Consider the following 25,719-nt stretch of genomic DNA (forward strand, 5'->3'; position numbering starts at 1 on the left):
AAATGTCATAGTTAATTTTTTCCTGCACCTTAAAAATGTCTTCTATTATTTTTTATGTTGCCAAGATGTATGCATTCGTTTGTGGAGTAAAATGATGAATAGAGTTCTAAAAACATTTCCTTTCTTGTTTGTAGGACAAAATGGAAATACTCAGAGTGGATTGCAGAAAAGCTGTCTATTTAATGTCATTTTATGAAGGTTTGCAGCGTATTGTCCTGATCACTGAAGATGAGAATGTGTTTAAATTGACATATGAAAGTGTAAAAGCAGAACTAGCAGAACAAGAAATTATTCTGTCTTTGCAAGATGTTGGAATTTCATTGGTTGATAATTACTTAAAACAAGAGGTGTCCTACATTGGAATTACAAGGTAACTTACTTTGTGTGCAGTGGTTTAAAATGTTTAACTTTGGGTATTTTCACTCTGTGAGTTTTATTTTGGGTTGTGATGGAAGAGGAACAAGAGATTTAGGTTAAGAGTATTTAGAACTAAATCACTCTGTTTTCCTGGTCAAGAGAAATGTTTTCACTGTTTTATGTTAATGCATATACTTTCTGTATCTCTGTATTTTTGGAATATATATTTGTAACTCTGTGTGGCAAACTTCCCAATACGCTGAACAGAAGTATTTCCTGTTCATGTAGTTTGGCAAGTGATAATAGAATTTCAAGCTGTAAGGTCTGTGGTTAGTTTGTGTCAGTGGATTTTTCTATCTTCACTACAGGAACAGTTGTTGAATTCTGTGTTGGAAATTTTGATGCAATAGCAGCTTATAGGTCTCTTTAGTTTTGATTGATAAATTATGGTGATCCAGAGCACTAATACTTAGATTTCCTATGAAAACATTTCAGAAGGAAGCAGAAAAGAAATTATATAATGTTTAAGAAATGTGTGCTATCATATATTCAAACAGGGGCTCTTTAGAATGTTAAGGGACACTTACATATCACTGCCATAATCTACACATTTCTGTATATTCACAGCCATGAGGGTGCAAGAGTGAGGGTTGTTTTTTCTTGATTAATTTTTTGCACTGCACTGTAAAATAAACAAGCAAAAACTTCTTATATACATATACTTCACACAGTCACGTCTGTCATTTACAAAGAAAATTCCAGTCTGTGCCCTCACCTGAGAAACTGTGCTCTGATATCTAAATAGTGGAAACACTCCATTAGAAGTGACATCTGATTGTCTAGATTCATAGTAGTGTTGAGATTTTTTTGGTGTTGGTGTTTTTGGAAGAAGTCATCCATAGTCAGTGGTCTAACAATGCGTATAGTTGGTATTGTTTTCTTGTCAAATCCTGAATGGATATCAAGCTCCGCGAAAATGGATGGCAGTACTGAAATTGAGCTTCCTTTTTTAGGAGGAACAGAAAGAAAAAAAAAGACAAGGAACAAAAAAAAGGGGGGAAAACTCCCAGCAACTTCAAGGCATTACTCTGTTTTGTAGCTGTTGTTTTGTGTTTTAGCTCACTTTTTTATTTTGATGGTTCTGCCATTGATGTGTCTGAACACAGACACAGATGTAGCTAAAAGGGTTTAGTGGACTGTCTCAAAAACTGCATATCCGTGGAAAGAGGAAACATCCTGCACCTGCCTGACGGTGTTGATTTCTCCCCTGTTTTATGCCAGACTTAATCTCGGAGGTCCTTTCCAACCCGGCTGATTCTGTGATTGAGTGACTGTGAGATGAAATTAGACACAATAGTTTCTCATAGAAGCAGTGGAAAAGAGTCCAATGGCCTTTAAAGTTGGTTAATTATTTGTATTAATAAAACTCAGAGACAAAAGAAAAAAATTGATTTAGAGATAACTTTTTAAAAAAAAAAAAACCAAACAAGCAACAAAACCAAACCCCCACCATAAAATCGGTAGAGGAAACATGTAAACCAAAGTCACCATCAATTGGTTTAGATGGAATGAGTGAAGAAACAAGCTATCAAAAATAAGAGACAGTTCAAGAGGTGTTTTGTCTTGACTTAAACTTCTCGATTTGTTGTAAATTTAAAATGCCAAAATACATGCAGGAGTATAAGCAGAAAAATACATTGAGATTGTACAATAATGGATGGCAGTGCTGTTGCAATTGAGCTTCCTTAAATATCATTACATACCTCTCTTCATCGAAGTATGGAATTATACTGACTCATTAACTTTTCTTTTTTGTATCATATTGGAGAGACTGGCTTCTGCTTAGTACCAAGAAGGCAGTGGGTGATTTGAGTCCCTTTTATTTACTACAGTAGTGCTTTATGATATTGTTTTTCATTCCCCAGTTACAACCTATTAAAAGTCATGCTACAGTAGCTAAAACTTGTTTTGAAATCGCTAATACATCTCTTTTGGTCCTTTGTTTTGTTTTCAAAGTTCTGATGTGGTTTGGGAGACAAAACCAAAGAAGAAGTCAAGGTGGAGACCAATGAGTGTTAAGCAAATTGAAAAACTAGAACAAGAATTCAAAGACTACAGTGAGCTGAGTCCTTCAGAAAATAAGATTGTTGAGTTGGAATCGAATGTTTTGGTATTACTGATAGTTCTCTAATTCTTTTGTTTGTATGTATACACTAGAAAAAGATCATGTATCAATTTGGCTGACTTCCAGTGAAATTTAAGATATATCAATTTACGCAATTCATTTGAATATCCTTCTTCATCTCTGTCTTTAAAAAAATTTGGAAGGAAATCCACAAACATTTGAAAGCTTCCTTTTTGTTGTTAGCCTCTAACTTTGAAATTGAGGTATAACATTTTTGCAGGTCTTGATACTAAATATTCATAAAACTACAGTAAGGAAGCTTTGCATTTGGTTTATGTATTATACCAGTAAATGTATTAGTTTGGGATTAGTTTGTTTGTTTTAGCATAAAATCTTCTATTTTTAAGATGGCTTATTATGGGATAATTCAACTGTCATTCAACCACATATAATTGAAAAATAATTTCAGAAATTATTCTGGAACGTTGAAGCACATTATACTCCAAATGCTCAGTCCTCTTCTATAGAAAAATTCTTAGATGCTCCTCAGAAATGTGTTATCGGAAAATAAACATTGCATAAGTAAAACCAATTTTTATCTCAGTCATAGACCATTATACTACTCAGCTTTTCCTCTAGAAAGATGCGTATTAAATGCTAGTAACTCCCAAATAATGCAGTATTTTGTAATTTTATTTCTATTGAAATTTGTGACAAAATTTCTAAGTATATTATAAAAAGCAGTATTTTAAAACAGCATACCAAATTTTCTGTAATATTACAATAGGTATGTTTAACTCCTAATGGAATGGACATGAAAATTCAACAACCAAATGAAATTCCTATCAGAAGGAATTATCTGCCAGCTTTAAAAGTGGAATACAGTTCGTCTGCACATCAGAAGTCTTTCAGAATTCAAATTTACAGGATACAGGTGAGTCTTGTCAGAAAGTAGTGAATTACTTATTCAGGAAAAACAACTTTTATAGAAACTTGGATTCATTTTTAGAATTGTTTGAATTTCTCATGTTTTCAATTTATTTGTAATCATTGGCTTTTACATCAGCGATTCTCAATCTGTGGAATACTACTTAAATGCCTCTAGGGAAAAGAAAAAAGATAACTATGACTGTTCAGAAAAAAACATTTGCCATTCATCTTCCGTGCTTTTTCTTGGAGCTTTTCTTTGTAACCAGCAAAAAGATATGTGCGATTTCTTTTCTCGTTATGCTCAAGTTTTTAAAAACAAATCCTTTGTAAAAATTTTTTGGACCATGTACTTAATTTTGTGGACCGCCAACTTAAAGAAGCTTTTCTAAACTATTTGAATTGGATTATTAAATTTTTAAAATAGATATATTTGTAAGCGCAATAGTAGCTTTCTTTCTGTTTTCAGTTTGGTGGAAGGCTGCAGGTAATGTTCATAATTCTTTTGTTTGTCCTGATTTTAAAGTATTTCACTATTGAAAAGCTAACGTGCTGCACCTTGTCCTGTCCTTACCCCTCTAATAGATACAAAACCAGATTCCTGGAGCCATATTTCCCTTTGTGTTCTATCCTATTAAACCTCCAAAGTCCATCACCTTGGATTCAGGTTTGTTGTTCTAGTTTAACATAATCCTTCCATTTAAAAAGACAAAATAACTTATTTGTACTGAAGTTAACCATGTCACTTCTATCAGATGAAGTCTGTCTGAGCCTTCTGACTACAGATAACAGTACAAATACTAATGTTGGAGATAAGGAAGCAGTTGTGTCTACAAAGAAGATACACAGAAAACCATTTCAACAGTTAACAGTCAGAAGAAAAGAAAATTTCCTTTATCCATCAGTATCTTAGCTCTTAAGCACATTTTTTGGCATGCTAATTCATTGCTTTTGGGGAGCATAAGCATGAAAGTTATGCTCGAATCAGGCTTAAAATGAGGTTTTGGTAGTTGCATTCAGACCACAGCTAAAACTTAATGCTGACTAATATATGAAAAGAGTTGTCTGCTGAAAATAAGAAAAGATAGATTTCTTGTTAATGTTGATAATAGCGAATCTGGTGCACTGTTTCTGTCTTGCTTGCATTTGGAGTTGTGGGGCATTGAGGATTGACTTTAGTGAATCTTTAGTCTTCCATTATTTCCCTACTGCTTCAATATCTTAATCATGCAGTACATGACCTAGTGACCTATCTGAAATAACCTTAACTAATATGAAAAGAAATGTCTAAACTCAAAATTATTTATAAACTCTGTAGATGGAAAATTATATTTTGTCTGTTTTGTATTTAGCCTTCCGACTTCTCCATTGCTTGGAGCATAGTGACATTGCTTGCAGTGTCTCTCTACTATGTGATGAACTGAAGTCTTTCATTAAATTTTTCATACCAAATTCACTTGAAAGATCTGAGGAATATCAAAAGGGATTGTGGATTGAGACAAAAAATAATGCTTTAATTTTTTGCAGAAGCTAATAGGATGTCAGGTATTCATTCTCAATATGATCGGTTTCAAGCTACAGTGCATAAATCTGCAGAATTTTTTGTTCGGTTTTGGTTTTTTTTGTTTGTTTGGGGTTTTTGGTTTTGTTTTTTTTTTTCTTCTGTTTTGGTTTTTGGTTGGTTTTTTTTGTAGTCGTTTAGTGTGTGTCTTTGTATCAGCAATTGGAAAATCTTATTCCATAACGAAGGAAATGATATAAATCTAAGATTATATCAGTATTAATTTGCTTTTAAATGAAAATGGTGCATTTTAAGAGGTCAGTGAAATAGCATTTTGATGTTCCATTTCATCTTTGCCTTCCCATTCCTTTTTGTTCCTGCTCTTTTCCCTGACTTAGTTGTTTGCCAGTCATATCCATTATGTAATCCTACTTTACAGGATTGAAAAAACTCTGAATGTATATGACATTTTCATATTAAAACTATAAAGTTATGTATAACATATGACAGTCTGTGCTGATCTCTTTTTATTTTACAACTTCATAGCACCAAAACCATTTACTGATGTCAGTATTGTCATGAGAACTGCAGGACATTCACAAATATCTCATATTAAGTAAGTATTTTGACATGTTCCATCTCTTCTGCTATTGATTATGTTTAATCAAGCTTTAAAATTAAAATTTTATAGAGGCAAACATAATGAACGGTAATTTTAGCACCAACTCATTCTTGGAAAGATCAGAGCACTTTAAGAAAGATGAAAGCTCAATGCCTTTTGCTATCCCCATAATTGCAGAGCAAAGCAAGGATTTTTAGGTGTCTTTTTAATGCAGATTTTAGTCTTCTTTAATTTAGAAAAAAAATATGTTTAGTGGTGGTATGTAGAGTGTTAAATGCCACTACGTGATTAAGATGGTTCTGTTTACCAGAAATGTGTTTATCTTACACCTCTGTAGGAGGCCTTCTTTTCACCAGTAATGATGAATCCCTCAAAAAAACCCAAACCAAAACAAAAAAGAGAACAACAACAACAAAATACTACAAAAAAGCCCCACACCAGAAAAAGCCACCATAAAACCTATACCTGAAATTAATACATAAGTGACCTAAATATCCTGTATTAAGTGTTACACATTTTTGTAGAATCCTTAATATTTTTTTTTATTTATAGGTATTTTAAGGTCCTGATTCAAGAGATGGATCTCAGATTAGATCTTGGCTTCCTGTATGCACTTGTTGCGTTGTTTACACAGACCGATTTGCCAAGTGACCCAGAGGTAGAGACCTTTTGTTGTTTGAAGAGAAATAGATTTTAAAGTTGTAATTAGTCAAATTGTATTAAAAAAAAAAAAGGTTTTCTGTGTCCATAACAATGGTTAATCGCTATGTGTCTAGGACTGATATGAAGCTGTGAGTTTTTTAATTACTGTTGCCTGAGACATAGTAAGCTCTTTCCTTTATCTTCATCTTCAATGCTATGGAAAGAAGGCTTCAAAACCTTACAATACAGGGTAAATGAGAGGAATTTGAACAAAGGAGAGTATAAGCAGTATTAGTCAATGTATTGTGTCTCAGTGACAAATGCATGCTAGTTTTCTATATTCCAACTTTTGAAGTAATATTCATTTGAAATGCATTTACAGATACAACATTTCAAAAAGGATGTTGAATGTCTTCAAGAAGAACTGATGAGTGTGTCATCAATGGATACATCACAAATCAGCTTGTATGAATACTTTCATATCTCTCCAATTAAGGTAGTCCTTTTTCACATTACAATGTGTGTTCGCTCTCTGAAGATTTGTCTCCTGCAGGATAATAGGCACTGGAAATGAAGACATATAGAGGTGATCAAAACAAAAAGTCCCAGGAAAGTGCTTTCATTGTTACCACTACCTTAGTATTTCATTCCTATCCATTACTTCCTTTATAATGGGTAATGATTTTTCTTTTTATTATGTAAGATTTCCCTGCAAAATTCTCTAGTTTGTGTGCAGACAGTGTGTTGTGGATTGGAGATTTAAGTAATTTCTGAATAACATGTACAGCCAGGGTAACAAACACTGTTAAAGCTGTGATAGTATCTTATAGGCTCTATAGCAGTACTTAAGAGAATCTCATCTCCATCTCATAGGAAATAAATAAAAGAAATATTTTAGTTTCACCTCTTTGCAGTATCTGGTGAGATCTTAGAAATTATATTGGACAAGAAAAATTGCATAGAGCAAATAGGATGGAATAAATGGGCTTCAGGTTCTAATAAAGGATTAGTCTTTAATGATTAAAAATTAAATGACAATAATTCTCCAAGATGAGCTGTGTATCATTGAAATGAGCTATAGTTAAGCTCTGTTATAACATAAATTAATGAGTGGCACATAATATTGTCTTCAGAGAATCAGCAACAGACATAACTTCTTTTAATCTGATTTGAACACTGCTGAATACATTTGTGCACTATAGAGCCATTTGAGCAATTTTCCTGAATGTTTTTTTTTTGAGACTGTCTTAATTTCTGTGAAACAAATAATTTGATTATTTCAGGTGTGCACAGGTGGGATTTTTCTTGTATGCATATTCCAGTTTTTATTTAGCACCTGTAAAACTTGTGTTAGTAATTATTTGTTTTCAGGCTTTTGTTTTACACTCTTGCTTGGACATCATGCTATGTTATCATTTTCTGTCTGCTTTGATTTTGGGTATAACTTACAGAAACCTAATATTTTGAAAACAAGCTAAAAACCTAAATTAAAGCTAAAAAAATCTGGAGACCTTCTCTGAAAACATGAATAAGCAGTTTCCATTTCCTGTTTTCTTAAAGGTAGTTTGAATTACTCAGTTTGACTTTTTGTCAGTGGGGGTTTTTTGGCCTCATGGTGTATTTATGTACTCTGTTACAAAGTTACTGCTTTCAGTCAAGACCAGGAATGTCTTAACTCAATTTTTAAATAATCTAAAATATTATAAAGGTAGAAATATAATATTTTTAATAATGAACCTTGTTATTTCCCCATCTCATTTTTATCCTTTAGTTACACTTAAGCTTTTCACTCAGTACGGGTGGAGAAGATAGTAATAAAGAAGAAGGAAAGAATGAACTGATACCACTTCAGTCCTTGAATCTCCTGCTGAAGAGTATAGGGGCCACCCTCACAGATGTACAAGATATTGTTTTTAAGTAGGTTAAAAATGTGATTGTAAAGATCACTCCCAAAGATTATACCAATATTACATATGTTAGATTTTATTTTACTCTGCATAATAAGGATTTACTTTTTCTCTTTCCTGTTTTTTTAGGTTGTCATTCTTTGAACTCAGGTATCACTTCTGTACTACACAACAGCTCCAGTCAGCAGTTGTAAAACATTATTCGAAACAGGTTAGAATATTTCAGTAAATTTATATTTTGCAAGTGCTACTCTGTGTTTTTGTTCTGTGAAACTGAGTAAAATTACTTACATCTAAGTACAAAGGTAAAATAAAAACATATGAAACAATTACTTATTTAAATTTTACTTCCTTTATACTGGGGAGAAGTGACATGGACAACAATGCAGCTTGCTGGAATGGATAGGGGAAGCAAACACAATGCAACTCTGATAGAACATAATTAGCATGAAAATATTAATGCTTTTTCTTGGACATTAGTAGCATATGAATTTTGCTTCCTTCTTGGCTTTTATATACTGTTGAAGTCCTGTCATCCAGTGGAGAGACTCCAACACACACACTTGTGCATGAAAGAAGCCATCATCTTCTATCCATCCACCATTGATAATAAGGGATTCTTGGGACATTTTAGTTTAGTGCTCTGTCCATCTTTAAAGGAGAAAAAATCAATACAGGATTTTGACTGGGGAAATGATTGATCTCTTGTTCTCTTTCCCTTACTTTTCACAGAGGGAAAATTTGGCATTTAGGAGACGTGTAACCTTTTTTTTTTAGAACAAATTACACTTCATATAGATGCAGTTACAACATTTTGCAGCGACTGTCAACAAAATTTTCTTAGCATATACAAAGAGACCACAGTTTGTCCTGTTGTATGAGAGAAGTCTATGTAATATGTTGGCTTTGTAAAATCTCAGTAACTTTAACAACAGTTACTGCTGAAATGCTTTTAAGTATTATTGGTTCTTTGGCTGACTTAGTGTGGTTTACTGACTGATTTTCTCACCTTTTTAGTACAACTACTACTTTTCCAAGTAATTTTGTGGTTTTTATATTAAACAAATGTTTCTTTCACTGTTTCTAATCTATAGTTTTCTAAACTACACTGTTTGCCTTTGTTTCAGTGTAACTTAGGAAATATTTAACTAAAAACTCTTTATTTTAGGCTATTAAACAGATGTATGTTCTTATTCTTGGCCTTGATGTCTTGGGTAATCCCTTCGGATTCATAAGAGGCTTGTCTGAAGGAGTAGAAGCATTCTTCTATGAACCATACCAGGTAAAAATCTCTGCTGCCTTTTTATGAAGTGTAGTGTAGAAGTAAATAGATAGGAATTGTATTGAAAATCTATATTAATACCTGTTCAGGTTTTAAATTTAGATTTAGAATTCCACATTTCAAGTGAAAGTGCCTGGAAAACTCAAGTGAGATGAAGAGAGGGAAGTCCATGTAACTTAACTCACAAATGACTGTTCCTTATGGTTCTTACTTTAAAATAAATCTGATCATTTTTCCATTCACCTTAAAATAAGCAGAATTCAGGGAATTAATTAGTATTCTAAAATAGTCTGTCATTCTCTCACAGGGGCTTTTGTGGGCACTTTCACACTTTATTGCTCAGTCTTATCTTCTTGTTCTCTTTGTTACATATAAATCCCAATAAAAAAGTAAGATTTAAAAATATATAATGCATACAATTTGAAGCTTATCATAAATATGTCACTTTTTTTCTCATAGGGAGCCATCCAGGGTCCTGAGGAATTTATAGAAGGAATGGCACTAGGACTTAAGGCACTAGTAGGGGGAGCTGTTGGTAAGTTTCAGCATTGTGATGGTAGTTTGCTTAATAGTCAACAATAGAGTTGAGTATTTGTAAATTGCATTGGAATTTTAATTTGATTTGTATTCCAATAGGTGGATTAGCAGGTGCTGCCTCAAGAATCACAGGTGCTATGGCAAAAGGAGTAGCTGCAATAACCATGGATGAGGATTACCAGCAAAAAAGGAGAGAAGCTATGAATAAACAGCCCACTGGTCTGAGAGAGGGTATCACTCGTGGTGGAAAAGGATTAGTTTCTGTAAGGAGGAAAAAAAATACAATTAATTTTATGCAGGCAAAAGTAACAAGGGGCTTGTTGTAGTCACCAGGGTGGTTAGTTTTGAATTTTTTTTAGTTAGTTAGGTTTTTGTTAAGTTTTAGTTGTGGTTTTGCAAATACATAGCCTCAATTGAGTCATAGTTTTAAAGAAAAATGTAAGAGGGTAGGAGAGAAGGTAGAAATTGTGAAGCATGTGCTCTAATTCTATTAGCTTGGAGTGAATTTTAGAATACTCCCAACACATGTACTTTGAGCCTATTCTTCAATGAAATAGAAAGAAAAATGCTAAAAATGAAAAATATTACCTGGAAGCCTTTTGGTAATGTCTGTTTTGTTTATCTTGGTAGGGTTTTGTCAGTGGCATAACAGGAATAGTTACAAAACCAATAAGAGGTAAGTTTGGGTCTTGTTTCATTAACTGTTCACATCATGGTAAATTCTTCATATTTGATGAGATATTGTAAGTCTGAGATATAAAACTCAGATTTTATATTCCTGCTGATTTTATATTCCTGTTGTTTATATGAACTTCGGATGGAGACTGTGTAGTTGTGTATCAAATAAGAGTTGTATTTAAATAGTAATAAAGTTTGCTACGATTGTAAGAAAAACTCAGTGTCTTACAATGATTTATTGCTCTTAATGCTTCTAGGAGCTCAGGAAGAAGGAGCAGCTGGTTTTTTCAAAGGTGTCGGAAAAGGCTTAGTGGGAGCAGTAGCTAGGCCTACTGGTGGAATCATAGACATGGCAAGCAGCACATTTCAGGGTATTAAAAAGTAAGTAAAATAAGTCTACAGGATAACGTAAGGCATGAAACAGACAGTAGTACCAGTAGTACGTTGTGTCTTCCTATCACTTCTGTGTTATTTACATAATAAATAGGTGGCTCTTTAACAAAATACACAGTTGACAGCATTTAAAAAATAGCCACAAATCTCAGGTATTTCTTGCATTACTGAAAAAACTAGTTTTAAAAGCCTTCATGATTGGATTTCCTTCAATTGCTGATTTTTAACTTCTACTCAAAATAAGGAGATAAAAAAGACTTCTCAGATGAATCTAAAGTCACTTTATATATTATTACTATTGTATGAGATGAGTTCCAAGACCACCAGATTATGCTAGGATCTGTCATGGTTGTTCAGACTGAGAACTGTGTTAAGACTGCATTTGAATACTTGGTATTCTCACTTTAATGAATTCATTGCTGAAGATTATCTCACACTGTGATGTATAAAGAAGTAGGAAACAGTTTTGAGGAGGCATTTAGTAACTTCGTCTGAATACGGCAGTTCAATGGCTCTGTTCTTAGTGAGTTAGATCACTTTTGCTATCATAAGATTACCAGTCTCTCTTGTTTTCCACTTTAAACTCTTTAGCAGAGAAATGCAAGAGAAATGCAAGAAACATATCAGAGTGGAAGTTCTGTATTTTACAGTTGTCTTTAATTTTGAAGATTTGAAGTACAATGCTTAGACACTAATTAAGTATTACAGGCATGTGCTGCCCTGTGCCATCTAGTTTCCTAATAATGATTCTCTGAAACAGATTTCTGAGTCTGTTACTGTTTCACAGGATGTCTACTTCTTTGCAGAAGTACATATATAGACAATAACAGTTGCTGTACTAGGACTTGAATTTAATTTGTATACAAAATAATTTAGAGCCTTAGCTAAATATTATAGTTGAGTAGAGATATTGATACATATCTGAAGTAATCTGTTTTATTGTCAGAGTTGCAGATTCATCAGAAGATGTGATAAGTCTGCGCCCACCTCGCTTCTTTGGTGAAGATGGAGTTATTAGACCTTACAGATTAAGAGATGGAACTGGAAGTCAAATGTTACAGGTGAAGGAAAAATGAGAGATAGATTGACATACATTTAAACTCATCTTACATTAAAATAAATATTTTAGAATTTCCCATTTCCTAAATTCCCAATCTGCCCATACCCAGTAACTCAATAGTCAAGAAGTTTCATTTAATTTCTTAGGTGTATGACCACTTTAGGGATACAACTATGATACACTTGCTGCTGTGATACAACTCTTGAGGAAGACACCATAATGTCTATCAGTATATCTATAGCAGTTTGTGCAAGATAATAGTGCATTTTGAAAGAAGAACAAAGTTTAAATATGCAGTTAAAAAGTTTTATGCCTTTAAATTTCATTTTTTTATAAACAGTGATGATAAGTACAGATACTTTTTCAGTAATTTTACAATACATATTTTAAACAGTGACTTTTAAATCTCAATTTTATGTAAAACAACATTTTAAAGAACCTGGGAATAGCTGTACTTGTGTCATACTAAAGCCATGAAAGAACCTAAACAGTTCTGAAGTGGAATACTGTTTGCATGAAGAGCATGCTAAGCTGCAGTTATTCTTTAATGATTCATCTGCCTCTTAAGGAAATTTGAGAAATAATTTCAATTGTGACACACACAGCTTACAGAGTTTGTTTTTTCCTCTGTTAGAAATAAACCTGCTTTTTAGAAATGTTCAGGCATAAGAAATAAAGCAGTAATTATTGATTGCCTGAATCTAAACAGAATTTTAAAAATACGCATAAAAGGATTCACAGTGTGCCATGAAAATGTCATACAGAAATAACCTTTTAGGAGAAGTAGGTAAGAATGAAGTAGCGTTTGGAAGAGCATTTTGACTCACTTTGAGTATTGCCATAGCTGTTTGTTTCATGTCAAGTTCCACTCTTGTTTTTGTTTCTTCTGCATTTCATCAGTTTGTCTCTCATTTCTGGTGGAAGAGGACTGCCCTATTTGTAGCACCTTAGCTGTGTTCACTATACCGTTCACTGGTGATCTAGGTCAGCAGACTATGAAAGGTCTTTGATAATATTATGCCTCTGCATTTCTTCTAAGGAGATAGCTTTAACTTGTGCTCTCCAATTTAAAGCTAGTGCCATAAAGCAGTTTTACCTTAACTAGAGGATAGTTAGAAGCTACTACTGATGAACAGCATAAATTTGTTACTTATCTTTTTGGTTTTGGTAGGAAAATAAATTTCAAAGCATCCTCTTTTCTGTTTTAAAGTGTACCACTAAAACAAAGGCTCACAAACAACAGAGTCAGCTCTAATGTGCAGACTTCTCTCATTACTGTACAGTGCTTTTCCTTCTTAGATTTGTACATGTTTGTATTTTGTTTTTTTTCCTGAGAAGCCTTTACAAAATTTTGCAATATAATACGTAATTCTAATTTTTCAGTGTTGTATGGTCGAGTACAGTACCACCACCTTCCATTATCTAACTTACAAAAACATTAAAGCACGGCCCTGTGTGTTGTCTTTTATATTTTGTGATGGCAGCCACCATTTGAAAATAACTGAACTTGAAAAATTATTGTTTCATATCAGTTTTCACTAGTATCGTTCCAGCTGCTCTTGAAGAAATGTTTTCAAAGCTCCATGCAGGGTTATAATTCTCCCTGTAGACAGTCAAATCAGAGAGTAGTATTGTTTTTTCCCACACATTAAATTCTGCTATAGGATGTTTGGTGTCTTAAGCTTAATTTAACTCTCAAGCATACTAATGTTTTTGATTCTTAATGTTTGTGGTTCCAGAGCTGTTACTTTGTTTTGCATGGAACTCAGTGGATTGCATGTTCCCTATTTGAAACAGTTTGAATAGAGTAGTAGTTTCTTGTGGGGAAAATAATTATTCTCCCCTTTTGCATTGTTTCTTTGCATACAGGTCTGGTGACTGGTCCCACTTCAGTCACTGTATTGTAGCTTTTCAACAGATTACAGGGTTAGGTTGGAGTAAAACTTCTTTTAGCAATTTAGAGATTGAATATGCTGATTAAAGGAAATAGGATATAGGTTATTTCGTGCACTCATACTGCGTCCTAAACTAGGATGTCACTTCAGAATTTCTTTGTTTTCTGGGGGTTTATTTTGCTTTAATTAACAAACTTTCCAGACAAATCATTACTTCTAAACTAATACTTCTGCTTTCTTCTTCCCTTACCATGCTTTCAGAAAAGACAGGCCTACAAAGAGTGGACTATGACTCACAGTAGTAGTGATGATGATGACAGTTAGGATAATGTGGATGTGGATTGTTACAGATATATATGGCCTTTGTCACATTCCTTTGACCTTTAACCTTTAAATGTTGCTGCTATAATTCCCACAGAGATGTTGGGATTTTGTGCTACTAAATTCTTATTTTTAAAACTGTGAATAAAAATGTGGGGATAATAAACTGTATGGTGATGAGTGCTCGGCAAAGGAGCAAAGAATGTAATAAAAACAGTCTTACAGATAAAACTGTACATTAGGTAAAACAGTATTGAATAATATGAAGAAATAAGTGATACTGTGACTTAAGAGTTTATTTCCAGATGTATTTCTATCAACTGTGTTTAATGGTTTTGCATTTAAATAAGTGTTTGAGAGGGTTTATTTATAATTTAGTAGTTGGATTGCTTTTAAATGTGTTTAGTAAAACTTTACTGAGTTTGAATTATTGGTGTTTAAATGCTCTTTGACTGTTTTATTCAAATATTTCAGAAGTATATTGTCTGCTTTTCTTTTAAAAATAAACATATCTAAAGTATATCTAAAATGGATTCATCTGTTCTGTTCCAACATTGTTTTTCATGTTTCCTGGAACTAGATAATGTAAAAACACTAAATGGCTTGTGAAGGTATTTAAAAGATAACATAAATACATTTTGCAAGGAACATTTAACATAAAACTTTAATTTTTCATTTATAATTTGTTTTACCCTAATTTTTAAATATTTTGTGTATGTTGTGGTATCCTTAAAAGTGTGAAATAATGTTATTTAGTTGTTTTTTTTTTCTGACTATAAATTGGTTTTGGTTTCATAGCAACAGAAAGGTAAAAAATCCACCCCAGAACTAAACACCATGTAAAAATCAGACAGATGGAAAAAAATACCAGTATTTTTACAAGACTTTGTGTAGGAAAACATATTTAACATGCAAAAGTATTTAGTTTTTTATTTACCTAGATATGGGAGGTGGTAGGGAACACTCATCCACTACAATTCTGTATTATGAATTCTACAAAATACCTTTATAAGTTACTTGTTTCTTTAAAAGATTATTTATTCTGTATTCACTGGAATGCTTGCACAGATTTCTCGTTCTTTTCTGTGGTTCATTACTAAATTTAAATTTGTGTTGCTCTTTAAAGACAACTGGCAGCAGATATTTCTGTATTATTAAGTATTGTAGTGATAATTAATTCTGCCAACATCTGAACAGTTAGAATTGCTCTAAAGCAATAAGAGCTTCTGAAATGTTTGCATATTTACCGAAGTTATGTCATTTTGTTCATTGTCTGTTGGCTTCCAGTTATCAAAATGCTGAGGGAAGAACCATTAAAAAGCATTAAGACTGCTTATTCTGGCTCTATGCATTCAAAACGTGCTGTACAGTGTGATCTCTTGGGCAATTACCCTTTGCCTTTAATCTCACAGATGAAAGAGGGGACAACTAAATTTGAGAGCTGGTTTTAGCTGAAATTACTGATACTCCAGGCCATGTGTTTCTATTTGTTCGGTAACATTGTCACCTCAAAAGGATGCCTTGCAGAAATAGATGAAAGACTGTATTGCAGTGTGTTACTGCCTGAAACATAGTGGGAAGGATTTTAAATGCTTCGGGTACAACTGGATCTTCCATATTTCTTTGAGGAACATAGGAAATCATTTTGATCTTCAATCCTGAAAAAAGACACATCATGTCTAAAAGTTGAGGAAATTGTTAGATAAACTTTATGGAAAGGTTACTGTGACATTTTATTAACTTTATTGGATTTTGAGAATTTGGAATAATGTTACCTAACATTTCCTTCTCTTTTGTGCTGTTTTAGTGTGATTTTTTTTTTAACCTATAAAATTGTTTTTCTTCTGTAATAACCAGTCTTTCTAGACAATGCATGTCAATTTTATAAAAAACCATATTTCTTCCTCGTTCTAAAACAGTTTTAGAAATGTAATTATTTTAATAATTTTTTTGACTAAAAGTTGACCTAACTTTAAAAATTTTTTATCTTAAAGTTCTACTAATTTTTGCAGAACAAGGAAGTAAAATTTAGCACAAATGGTAGTACTCCTGGGTGAGGTATTGCTAATTCAAGTTACACTGCAATATAACTGCAGAGTCCTTTCTTTACTCAGTAGATCAAAAGGTTGTAGAATGCTAACAAAAAAAAAACCAAAAAACAACCCAACAAAAGAGTAGAAAAAATTGCTAGTGTAGTTGGCAAATACAATTCTTTACTTTATTCTGTCTCTTTGATGGAATATAGTTGTGGTTTTGAAGTTTTTATGTTAATAAAAAAAAATATTCATTTTGTACAAGTATTTTATTTGTTTCTCACTTGAGTCTAGACTTCTCTGAATATACATTGAAAAAATAAATAATTTGGATTTGGGGCTTTGGGATAACAAAAACTCGTATAACCTGGGATATTAGTATTTAATTTCTCTCTAGGTCATGGAATGAAAAGCTATGAAAACTAATAGCTAAATCAGCTCAAAGCCAAACCAACCAACCAGCCAAAAAACCATGTAGAGATTATTTTCATTAGGGATTTGAAGTAACACCAAAAATGGAGACATTTTTTTTCAATTTTGGTTCTTTCATTCAATTTAATGTGTTTTAACAATTTAACTTTTGGCTGCACGATTTCCCCCACGCACCCCTTTTTCACTGCTGAATTGAGTTTGAAGTCCATTACTGTGCCATCCTTTTGTCTCATATTGCTAAATTTTCTGCTCTTGGCTGCTGCTCTGCTGTTGCCAACAGAACAAGTCAGCAATTCAGCTTTTCTCAGGAGTTCAGTTTTTCTCTTTTAGTGACTTGTATAACAGTAGGTGGAATGTATATGTTTCCTCCTTGCTGAGGTGAATAATCTGTGTGCTTTAGCTCTGATGTTATCCAGTATATCCCTTTTGTTCAGGGTTCTGTGGTGGTCTTATTTTTTCAAGAGGCTCTGTAGACTTAAGCGAGTGCAAGGGGATACTTTAGACAGTTTCTGTGATCATTTAATATGCGTTTGCTATTATTAGTCATTTACAGAAGCTATAGACCTGCCAGACCTTTGCTCTGCCAGGGAATAAAGCTGGAAGACTAGTTTTGTGCTTATGAAGATAAGTCATCAACTGTTGCACCATGAAATCAGTGGTTCTCTGTGTCACAGCTTAATGTCTACCCAAAACCAAAATAAATTTAAAATATTTCTAATTTGCTTTTATAGTGTGTGAGTTTGTGAGGACACTTTCACTGTGTTGTGTGAGATTGCTGTATAAGCTTGTAGAGAAGACAGTCCTTCAAAGCTGTGCTTCAATACCATGTCCTATTGTATTGGAGGTCTTCAGCTTCTGGTTTAGTGATCCTTTTTTGGTCATGGACCTTCAGATCAGATGGTAGAATGTTGAAGTGATTCGTCCCTCAATATTCAGACTCCAGTCTGCCAGGAAGAACATCTGAGGAGTAGGAAAAGTGTGTCATACTATTCCTTCCTCTCCTTCCCTCACTCATCTTGAGCTTGGGTTCAAATCCAAACATAAACATCCATATTATGAAGTACCCTAAAACTGGGGTTTCACTTCATAAAATTATTGGGAGAAATTCTTTCCAAAGTTCAAAGTAATTTCATTTTTATTTGATGTTGTCCTGACTCTTACCAGACATTCATGTATGCCATCTAGTTTGCTACTCCCTTAAGTGAGTCATGGCTGTCATCCATCCTCCTTTGGAAAACCTCCTCTGTCTAGTTTAAAGGAAGAAGCAGGATCCTCACCACCTAAATGCACAACATTTGGATACTATTACATAGCCATTGCACAACCCCAAATAGAAGACATATATATTTCTGGGAAGCTGCCTGAAACCAGCTAACACCAGTTGTTTCAGAAGAATATGAAAGCTTGCATGACTCAGTTTCATTTTAGCTTGATTGTGATGGAAGCATAAATGCAATATTCTTCCATTTTCCTGCTGATGCAGTAATCATGCTTCAAATGCTACAAATCAAAGAGGTTTGATTGTATTGGTAGGAAATAGAACCTTTAGATATTGTCATCAGAATGAAAGTATGGATCAGTATGGTTTCTCCATTCAGCTTATCAAAGAAATTCTCTTGTGTATTTGGATCAAAAATTGACCAAGATGATTCTGCTAGTCAGCTTAGGCAACTTTTATTCCTACTGTGAAGAAGGAAATTTGTGTACTGAAAGAAAGCTGCTGTCCTACTTTTTATTGTCCTGCATACTGTGGCCTTAGATTTAAATGTTAATCTTGACTGCAAATTTCTGTTGATTTTAATAAAACCATGTTGGTTTCAGAGTTGCTGTTCAACATGGCTGAATGGAATCTTGAATTCAGACACTAACACATCATGGACAAAAGCTTTGCTTTTTGTAGAATGACACTGCACATTGGGATAACTGGAATGAGGAAATAGGTAATAAAGGGTAAATGTCAGTTCTTATTCATAAAGGATGAGGAGATAATTTTTTAAGGCAGAAAAAAGAATGTTTTACGTGTTACTCTTTATTTCTATAACAGTTTTCCCCCTTTTTTCACATACATTCAAGCTACATGTAACAAGTCACCTGGGAACTGCTTAGAACTATTAAATGTTTCTGTGGGAAAGATTGGATGTGTAATTATGGCAGGTTAGCCTGCTGAAATCAGTAATTCTACAGCTTTTGAAGAAGTTACCTTATGATTTGAGCTGAAAGTTGCATTCAGGGTTGGAGTTTCTAGCAACAACAGCGAATTGCTTTCAGAACTCACACATTTATACCGTAACCAGTTCATAAGGAAATACACTGTCAATATATAATTCAGTTGAAACCTTCAGGTTAACCTGAACATACAGAACAGCAGATTTATAATCACTTTTAAGTAGTAACAGCCTTTACACTATTTTTGTACATCCTGTTTCAGTTGAGATGAGTTCAAGAAGGATATCAAGCATTCAGACTTCAGTATCACACATAACACTAGTATTTTTTAGAACTATTACCAGAAGGATCATAGATTTTAAATTTTGGCTCTGCTACTTGACATTCTGCTCTGTTTCATTTCTAACTTTGCCATAGCCATCTGTGATTATTTCTTGTTAAATTAGGAGTATGTAGTGTGATTAGGAATCTCTCCAAATGCAGGGATGCCACTTAAGACATTGAACATATTTGCATATCCATCCATAAATGATTATGTTTGCTGTTAGATTATTGCAGTGACATCTAAGCAGTTGTACTGCAGGTAAGAATTTGCAAAGGAGAGGATCTATTCTTGTGTTACTTCACATGTAACAGCTGCTGGAGTGTCTCTTTTTTTTTCCCAATAGCTTCATATATACTCTTAATCAGATTATTAAAATGCTTTTAATTTGAAATACAGACATTGTTTTAAAAAAACAGTGTTTGGTTTTTTCCAGTGGTGAAACTAATAGTTGATCAATGTTAACTTTTATAGTTTTGCATCACCAAACAGTGATCCAGGTTGCTGTCTTTCTCCAGGCATTAGCTAAGTACTATAAGATTTTTAAAAACTATTTATGCATCTATATTGAGGGATCAATTGTATATCCTTTTATGTTCGAGCTGTATAAGGCACTTTGGTAGCAGAGCGCAGTTGTGACCTTGCTATAAGAATTATCAGCAGAAACTTGATGTATCCCTCTGATGCATTTCCCAATGCATAGGTATAACTCTAATGCTTAAAGGGATAAAGACTGTAAGTGAAGGGTAGAAAAATCCAAAGACAGAAAATTTAGAAGTAGTTACTGCTCTTCATTGCTATGGATACAAGTGTTCCCTTTGCAAATAGCCCGTGCAATATTTTCTTGTGCTTTATTTCCCAATTAACTTCTTTTGTCTACAAAACTGTACAACACAGATAAACTGAGCTTATGATCTTTGACTCATAGATAATGAGGACTAGTTAGCATGCCAACAATGTTTTTTGTGCTCCGCAAATCACGTGTTTGGGAATCTTAGTAGAATGAAACTCTTTTTGTGGAATTTGGTGGACATTTAAATAGCTTTTGCTTGGGATTGTCACCCGTGTGATAGTTAAATACTCTACTTCCAAAATAATTTTTACAATTCTCAGTTCATTTTCAGTAAGCTAAGTAAGTTACAGCAGGTTGACATGATTAGATGAAAATTACCTAGCAAGCTACGGAAAAGACAAAAAGAGGTAACATCCCTCTCCTAAGTATTTGAATTGTATTTGGATTGAGAGACTTACCTCAATGCTATGCAAAGCACAAGAAATTTACCTTCTTGAACAGGGGATATCCCCTCCATCCTAATAAGGCTAAGTTGCTAAATGCTTCTCCCCTATACTTGCTTCTAATAGAACAGAGATATTGGTCATGCTGTGCGATATTTGTATGTTTGGTCAGTAAGAGAAATTGATGTCATTGTCACAGTGTCTTGCAGTTAAACTCAACTGTGTATTTTTCAACTTTGCTGGAGCACCCTTGCTCTTTCCACACACATTATTTCTTTAAATTCCTGTCAGCTTTCTCCTCTGCTTCCCTGTTGCTAGACCACTAGAAAATTGCTAGACACTAAAAACTTGCTGGACCACTAGCAAGTGGTCGATATCCATTAGAACACAGACCTAGACCAGTAGCCTGGTATCTGGATCAGGTATCCTTCTCATGCTGTCTGTCCATACAACCTCCTCTGTCTTCTAATCATCCAATGTGTTGTGTGCAGGAATGTTGTAGAGGCTACCTTAGAGAGGATTTTTTGCTTAGAGAGGATTATTACGTTATAAGGTGGAAGCTTGGACCTAAATATGAAAGGCAGAGAGAGACTCAGTTCAGAGGCATAGCAACCCCTAGATAAAGCTTGAATAAGAAGTTTCCAAAAACATAACAAAAAATAACGACTTTTCCAAGCCCTTAGTTCCTCATTTCTTATGCCATTCTTCTTGCTGGATTCACCCTGCACTAAACATTAACTCTTGTAGAAATAAAGACAAGTGGTGACTTATGTAAGTAGGCACATAATCAATAGTGATGATTTTTGTAGCCCAGCAGAGCTGGGGAAGGAGAAATTATTTGAGCTTTCCAAGAGCTTTCTGGAAAGCTCTCTTCCGGGGAACCTGTTACTCAAATATTCATGCATTTTAGTCACTAAAGAAACAGCATGTTTGGGGAAGACATAATTTTCAAAATATGTGTTTGGGCAAGTGGAATTGTCCATGCAGCCAAATGTGAAGGGTACACCAAATTAGATGTCTTTATTATTTTACTGTGTTGATGAACGCTTATTAAATGGTTTTACTATTTTAACTGCTTTGATAACTAACCTACATGTTTATAAATCTTGGCATACATATCTGAAGGAATATGCTTGTAGTTAAGGCTTTAATGAATCATACTGGTTTATACTAATCTAGTTTTGCTTGCAATTTGTAAAAGATGGGAAGTATGCAAGCAGTCATGTTGCTATTCCCAATTAAGATGCATCAATATTAATTAAATCACTAATTTAATCACTCGTAGCTCAGAAAATCAGAAATCCAATGTTTGCCAAGTCATGTTAGAGTTACAGGGAGTGTCTGTTTTTATAAAATAATCTGCTGTCATCAATATTTAAAATTTATTACCCATTAAAAAATATTCTGCTACAGTATTTGCAGCAATTGTAGGAAAATGTTAAGTTCACAGGAAAACAAATGAATATGGAGGAATGCTAAGCATTACCTTAAGTGCATTATTATAAGTTCTGCTGTCTACATGATGGTGAGGTTTATATACAGTTAGGCATAGATTTATTCTCGGAGGTAATTACTCAATGATTTGGAAGTGACTTAGCATAAATCAGTAAAAGAATCCTTATCATTTGTTGTCTCACAACTGTATTAGTTGTCGTAAGTTCAGAGTATATTAAAAATATGTAAAAAAATGAGTCCTGAAATGTTTGGAGAAATTATATTTTTCTTTGCCAGTTTTGGTTAGGATTGATTTTTATTTGCATAGCTGTATTAACAGGAACCATGTAATTCTACATAATTATGAATAGTAGCTGTCACAGATCTGTTAGTTATGTTCTGACTGTATGAAACTAGCCTTTTATTTTAAAAGTATGTCCATTGCATTTTGTTATAATTTATACTTTTGGAGCATAAATACATTTTAAGCACAAAATTAGTACATTAATTTACTAGCATATTCAAAGCTATAAAACTTTTATCTCTTCTAGAAAATTGAAAATGGAAGATTTGCAAAACTCAGATATATTGCACATGCTATGGTCAACAGTACAGATCTGTTAATGGTAACCAAAAGGTAAACAGTTTTAACTTTGAATAATATGTACTTAAAACAATCATTAAAATGTACATGCCTTGATAATTGCTGATCAGTAACAGCGCTGTCATCATTTATGTAGATAAAATAATTGGAAAGGCATGCCTAATGTACTCTTAATTATCTTCAGCTGTGGCATTGTACTGCAGAAAAGCACTGAGTGTTATTTCTCTCCTATTTAAGAAGGGAATGTTGGCTTTATGATTTCTTTAGCTGAGAAGGATTTGTTATAAACCTGGTTACGGTGAAGTCAACTGAACTGTGGGGTTCACTTATAAATTGGCATAATGCAGGAAAAAAGGATAATACCAAAGCAGAGTCAACATCTAATAGTGGAGTATCAGGCATTCTTCTCAAAAAATGTATGTACAACTTTTTGTAAAAATACAGCTTGGAGTAGTGTTACAGTTTTGCTCTGAAAGAGAGCATTTTAAGTAAGTAAGAGGAAGGTTCAAAATTGACTCTTTTGGAAAGTGTGCTGTATAGTTGTTATAGATCATTATATGAGAACTGTTTTGCAACAGCAAATGAATTCACTAGAGCAAGGGTAACATGATAACTTTTAAGTATTTTTACAATAATTTTTAAATCATTACTTTTATTTTCTGTTGCCTAGTGGTGTGTTATTTGTGACAAAAGGCACATTTGGACAGCTGATATGTGAATGGCAGTACACTTACGATGAATTTACCAAAGAACCATTCATTGTTGATGGTCGAAGATTGCGCATTGAAGCCAAGGTACATTAACCTTGCCATGTTTTATTTTTTTTGTGTGTTAACTGCTTATAAAATTGAATTTCTACTCTCTCTCCTTTGAATTCTTGGTCTCTTTTGTAGTTGAGATACACTCAGAGAAGGGAGTTGAAATTTGGCATGGGCAAACAGATAACTAACTTCTGACTCTTCTAAGCAGAATGGTGACTTACTGTTTGCAGGTGAAATTCCTTGAGCCCTGGGAATTTTTTGTTGGTATGCACCAATTCATGAAGTATTCATAGTTTGGAAAATGGTGATATGACAAAAGGCTCAGAAGATTGCAGAATATTTTTATTATGCTCTCTGACACTGTGGAAATATGCCAATATGTGGACTTCTACCTTGTTGCAATCCTATGCAAATAGAGCAGAGAAATACATGGCATGTGCTATACTTCAAAGATTTTTTTTTTCATTTGCTAGTAATCAAATTCTTCAAAAATACAGTAAGGTTTCCATATCTTAAAAAAAACCATGGTGACATATATCTATCCCTTTCAATACAAGTTGAAGAATGTTGCTCTTACTTTCAATTTTTCCTTTGAAAAAAAATCCTAAAACTTTCTTTCCCTGGTAGAATTGCAAAAGACAGAAGGAGAAAGATGACCACCAATGACTGAGTGTACTTACAGAGGCAGTTCCTTAAAAATATTTCTTAAATTCTTGTTGAATGGTAACTGAATTTAATTTCAATCAATAAATTTACCTGACAGGTTTTGTTTCTGTTTTTAATAAGCTTCACGTGTGTAATTACACATATTGGTTGTCAGGACAGTCTTGACAGTGTACGAAGTAAATCAGTTTTTCACTCAGATTATTTGTTTCTATTGCAGAGAGCATGAAAGGCAGAGCCATATTGGTTTGGAATCCTCCAAACTGGATTTCTGACTGCAAGTGAACTTTTACAGGATGAAATAATTCTTAGCATTTCTGCCATTTCAGACAATGCTGAATAACATATCCATCTTTACCCCTACACAGCAGTCATTTCAGAATCCATTAACATGTCTGCAGTATGTCTTTACTGAAATCTGTGGTTGAAAACTGTATTTTGCAAATAACTCCTTATATTTTTCTTTATGCAGCCAAAGTTGCTGTTTTCACTACCTAAGACCACCACTTCCAAGTCAGTATTGGTGGAATGCCCACTAAAGAAATGACTTAGAAAGAATGAAAAATTAAAACCTTAGGGAGTAATGGATTTTGTTACCGCACATACTCCATTATCTGCCTTCCATTCCTACGCACTTGATAGTCCCTTCTCCAGGGACTCCATGATAAAAAGAGAAGTCTGTTACTGCTGGAGTGTTCCACTCCACTGTGCTTTCATGCAGAAAATTACGTTTCTCAGGGTACGTGCATGCAATGCAAACATACTCAGGTTAGCGTAATGGGTACACATGGCTGTCTGAACCATCATATCTGTATTAATAGTAAATGACTTCTAAGCCTTAAAGTGTGAAGAAACTTAACTTCAATTCTGAATTGCTGTTTTGGGGTCTTTTTTAGGAACGAGTTAAGTCAGTGTTCCATGCCAAAGAATTTGGAAAAATTATTAATTTTAGAAGTCCAGAGGATGCTAAGGTAAAGTCAAAATACTATTAAAATTATGCTGTGCTAAATTTGGCTTAAAAAGTGAAACAAATATTCTTAACCTGAAACTGCTATATGTATTTAAAATTCAGTAATTTCCACATATGCATTATAGAGATGGAAATAGCAATGAACTTTTCAGTACTGAATTTCAAAAATAATCAATTTCAACATCAAACTTGTCCATACGTAAATCTTTGGAATTATAACTATCTGTCTAAAGACTGATTTAACAGTACTACTAACAGAAACTAAACAATCTAGGATGTGAATTAAAATAGTACATTTTAATAGAACAAAAATATTTGGTAAATTACTCTTAGTTTTATTCCAGGGGTTGGGAAGGGGTAGGGTGTTATTGCTCAGTTCCTCAAAATGCAGTTTTGGTTAAAGAATTAAGAAAATCCTTAATAAAAATACAAATTCTCTATTTGATATATGATATTGCTGCTATTATTATATATATTTTCTGTTCATTTTGACATCATTAGTTTTGACTACAATGGAGAAGTAGGAGTGTTTCAGGTCTGCTACCAGAATTATGAGTTGTGAAGGTCCTGCCTTGTTTTTATTAGTGCAGCTAATAATTTTCACAAACCATAAATTAGTCTTGTATATATTCCAGTGGGACATGGTTCCTTGGGATCATGATTAGAAACAGGTTGTGGAAGTTGCATCCTGTCACTAGTTTAAGTTACTTTTGCACCTTCTCATCAATTTAAGTTGCCTTTTTCTTCCTGGAGGTAATTTCTAACCACAGCTGAATGATAACACTTGACTCTTACTTCACAAAGGTAGGGGCCTCATGTTGAATTTGACTTGCCTGTAATCTTTGGAGGAA

General features: G+C 33.6%; 1 protein-coding gene across 7 annotated transcripts in view; it reads left to right on the forward strand.

Moving 5' to 3' along the window:
* VPS13A (vacuolar protein sorting 13 homolog A) overlaps nucleotides 1–25,719 on the forward strand; it is a 105,859-nt gene that overhangs the window by 76,476 nt on the left and 3,664 nt on the right. For 2 of the 7 annotated variants that reach the window (XM_029962919.1, XM_029962920.1), the window contains 18 exons: nucleotides 135–370; nucleotides 2,374–2,527; nucleotides 3,270–3,416; nucleotides 3,995–4,076; nucleotides 5,457–5,526; nucleotides 6,085–6,190; nucleotides 6,557–6,670; nucleotides 7,946–8,091; nucleotides 8,211–8,292; nucleotides 9,250–9,363; nucleotides 9,823–9,898; nucleotides 10,000–10,163; nucleotides 10,531–10,576; nucleotides 10,836–10,959; nucleotides 11,918–12,032; nucleotides 22,422–22,507; nucleotides 23,145–23,268; nucleotides 24,795–24,869. In XM_029962919.1, coding sequence (XP_029818779.1) covers nucleotides 135–370; nucleotides 2,374–2,527; nucleotides 3,270–3,416; nucleotides 3,995–4,076; nucleotides 5,457–5,526; nucleotides 6,085–6,190; nucleotides 6,557–6,670; nucleotides 7,946–8,091; nucleotides 8,211–8,292; nucleotides 9,250–9,363; nucleotides 9,823–9,898; nucleotides 10,000–10,163; nucleotides 10,531–10,576; nucleotides 10,836–10,959; nucleotides 11,918–12,032; nucleotides 22,422–22,507; nucleotides 23,145–23,268; nucleotides 24,795–24,869 — 2,061 coding nt within the window. Of the gene's footprint in view, nucleotides 1–134; nucleotides 371–2,373; nucleotides 2,528–3,269; nucleotides 3,417–3,994; nucleotides 4,077–5,456; nucleotides 5,527–6,084; nucleotides 6,191–6,556; nucleotides 6,671–7,945; nucleotides 8,092–8,210; nucleotides 8,293–9,249; nucleotides 9,364–9,822; nucleotides 9,899–9,999; nucleotides 10,164–10,530; nucleotides 10,577–10,835; nucleotides 10,960–11,917; nucleotides 12,033–14,187; nucleotides 14,766–18,533; nucleotides 18,653–22,421; nucleotides 22,508–23,144; nucleotides 23,269–24,794; nucleotides 24,870–25,719 lie in introns of those variants that run through there. The other 5 variants (XM_029962923.1, XM_029962924.1, XM_029962921.1 and 2 more) reach the window with 4 other exon arrangements.

This window comes from Manacus vitellinus, unplaced genomic scaffold (assembly GCF_001715985.3).
Source record: "Manacus vitellinus isolate BGI_N305 unplaced genomic scaffold, ASM171598v3 scaffold_50_pilon, whole genome shotgun sequence".
Taxonomy (NCBI): domain Eukaryota; kingdom Metazoa; phylum Chordata; class Aves; order Passeriformes; family Pipridae; genus Manacus; species Manacus vitellinus.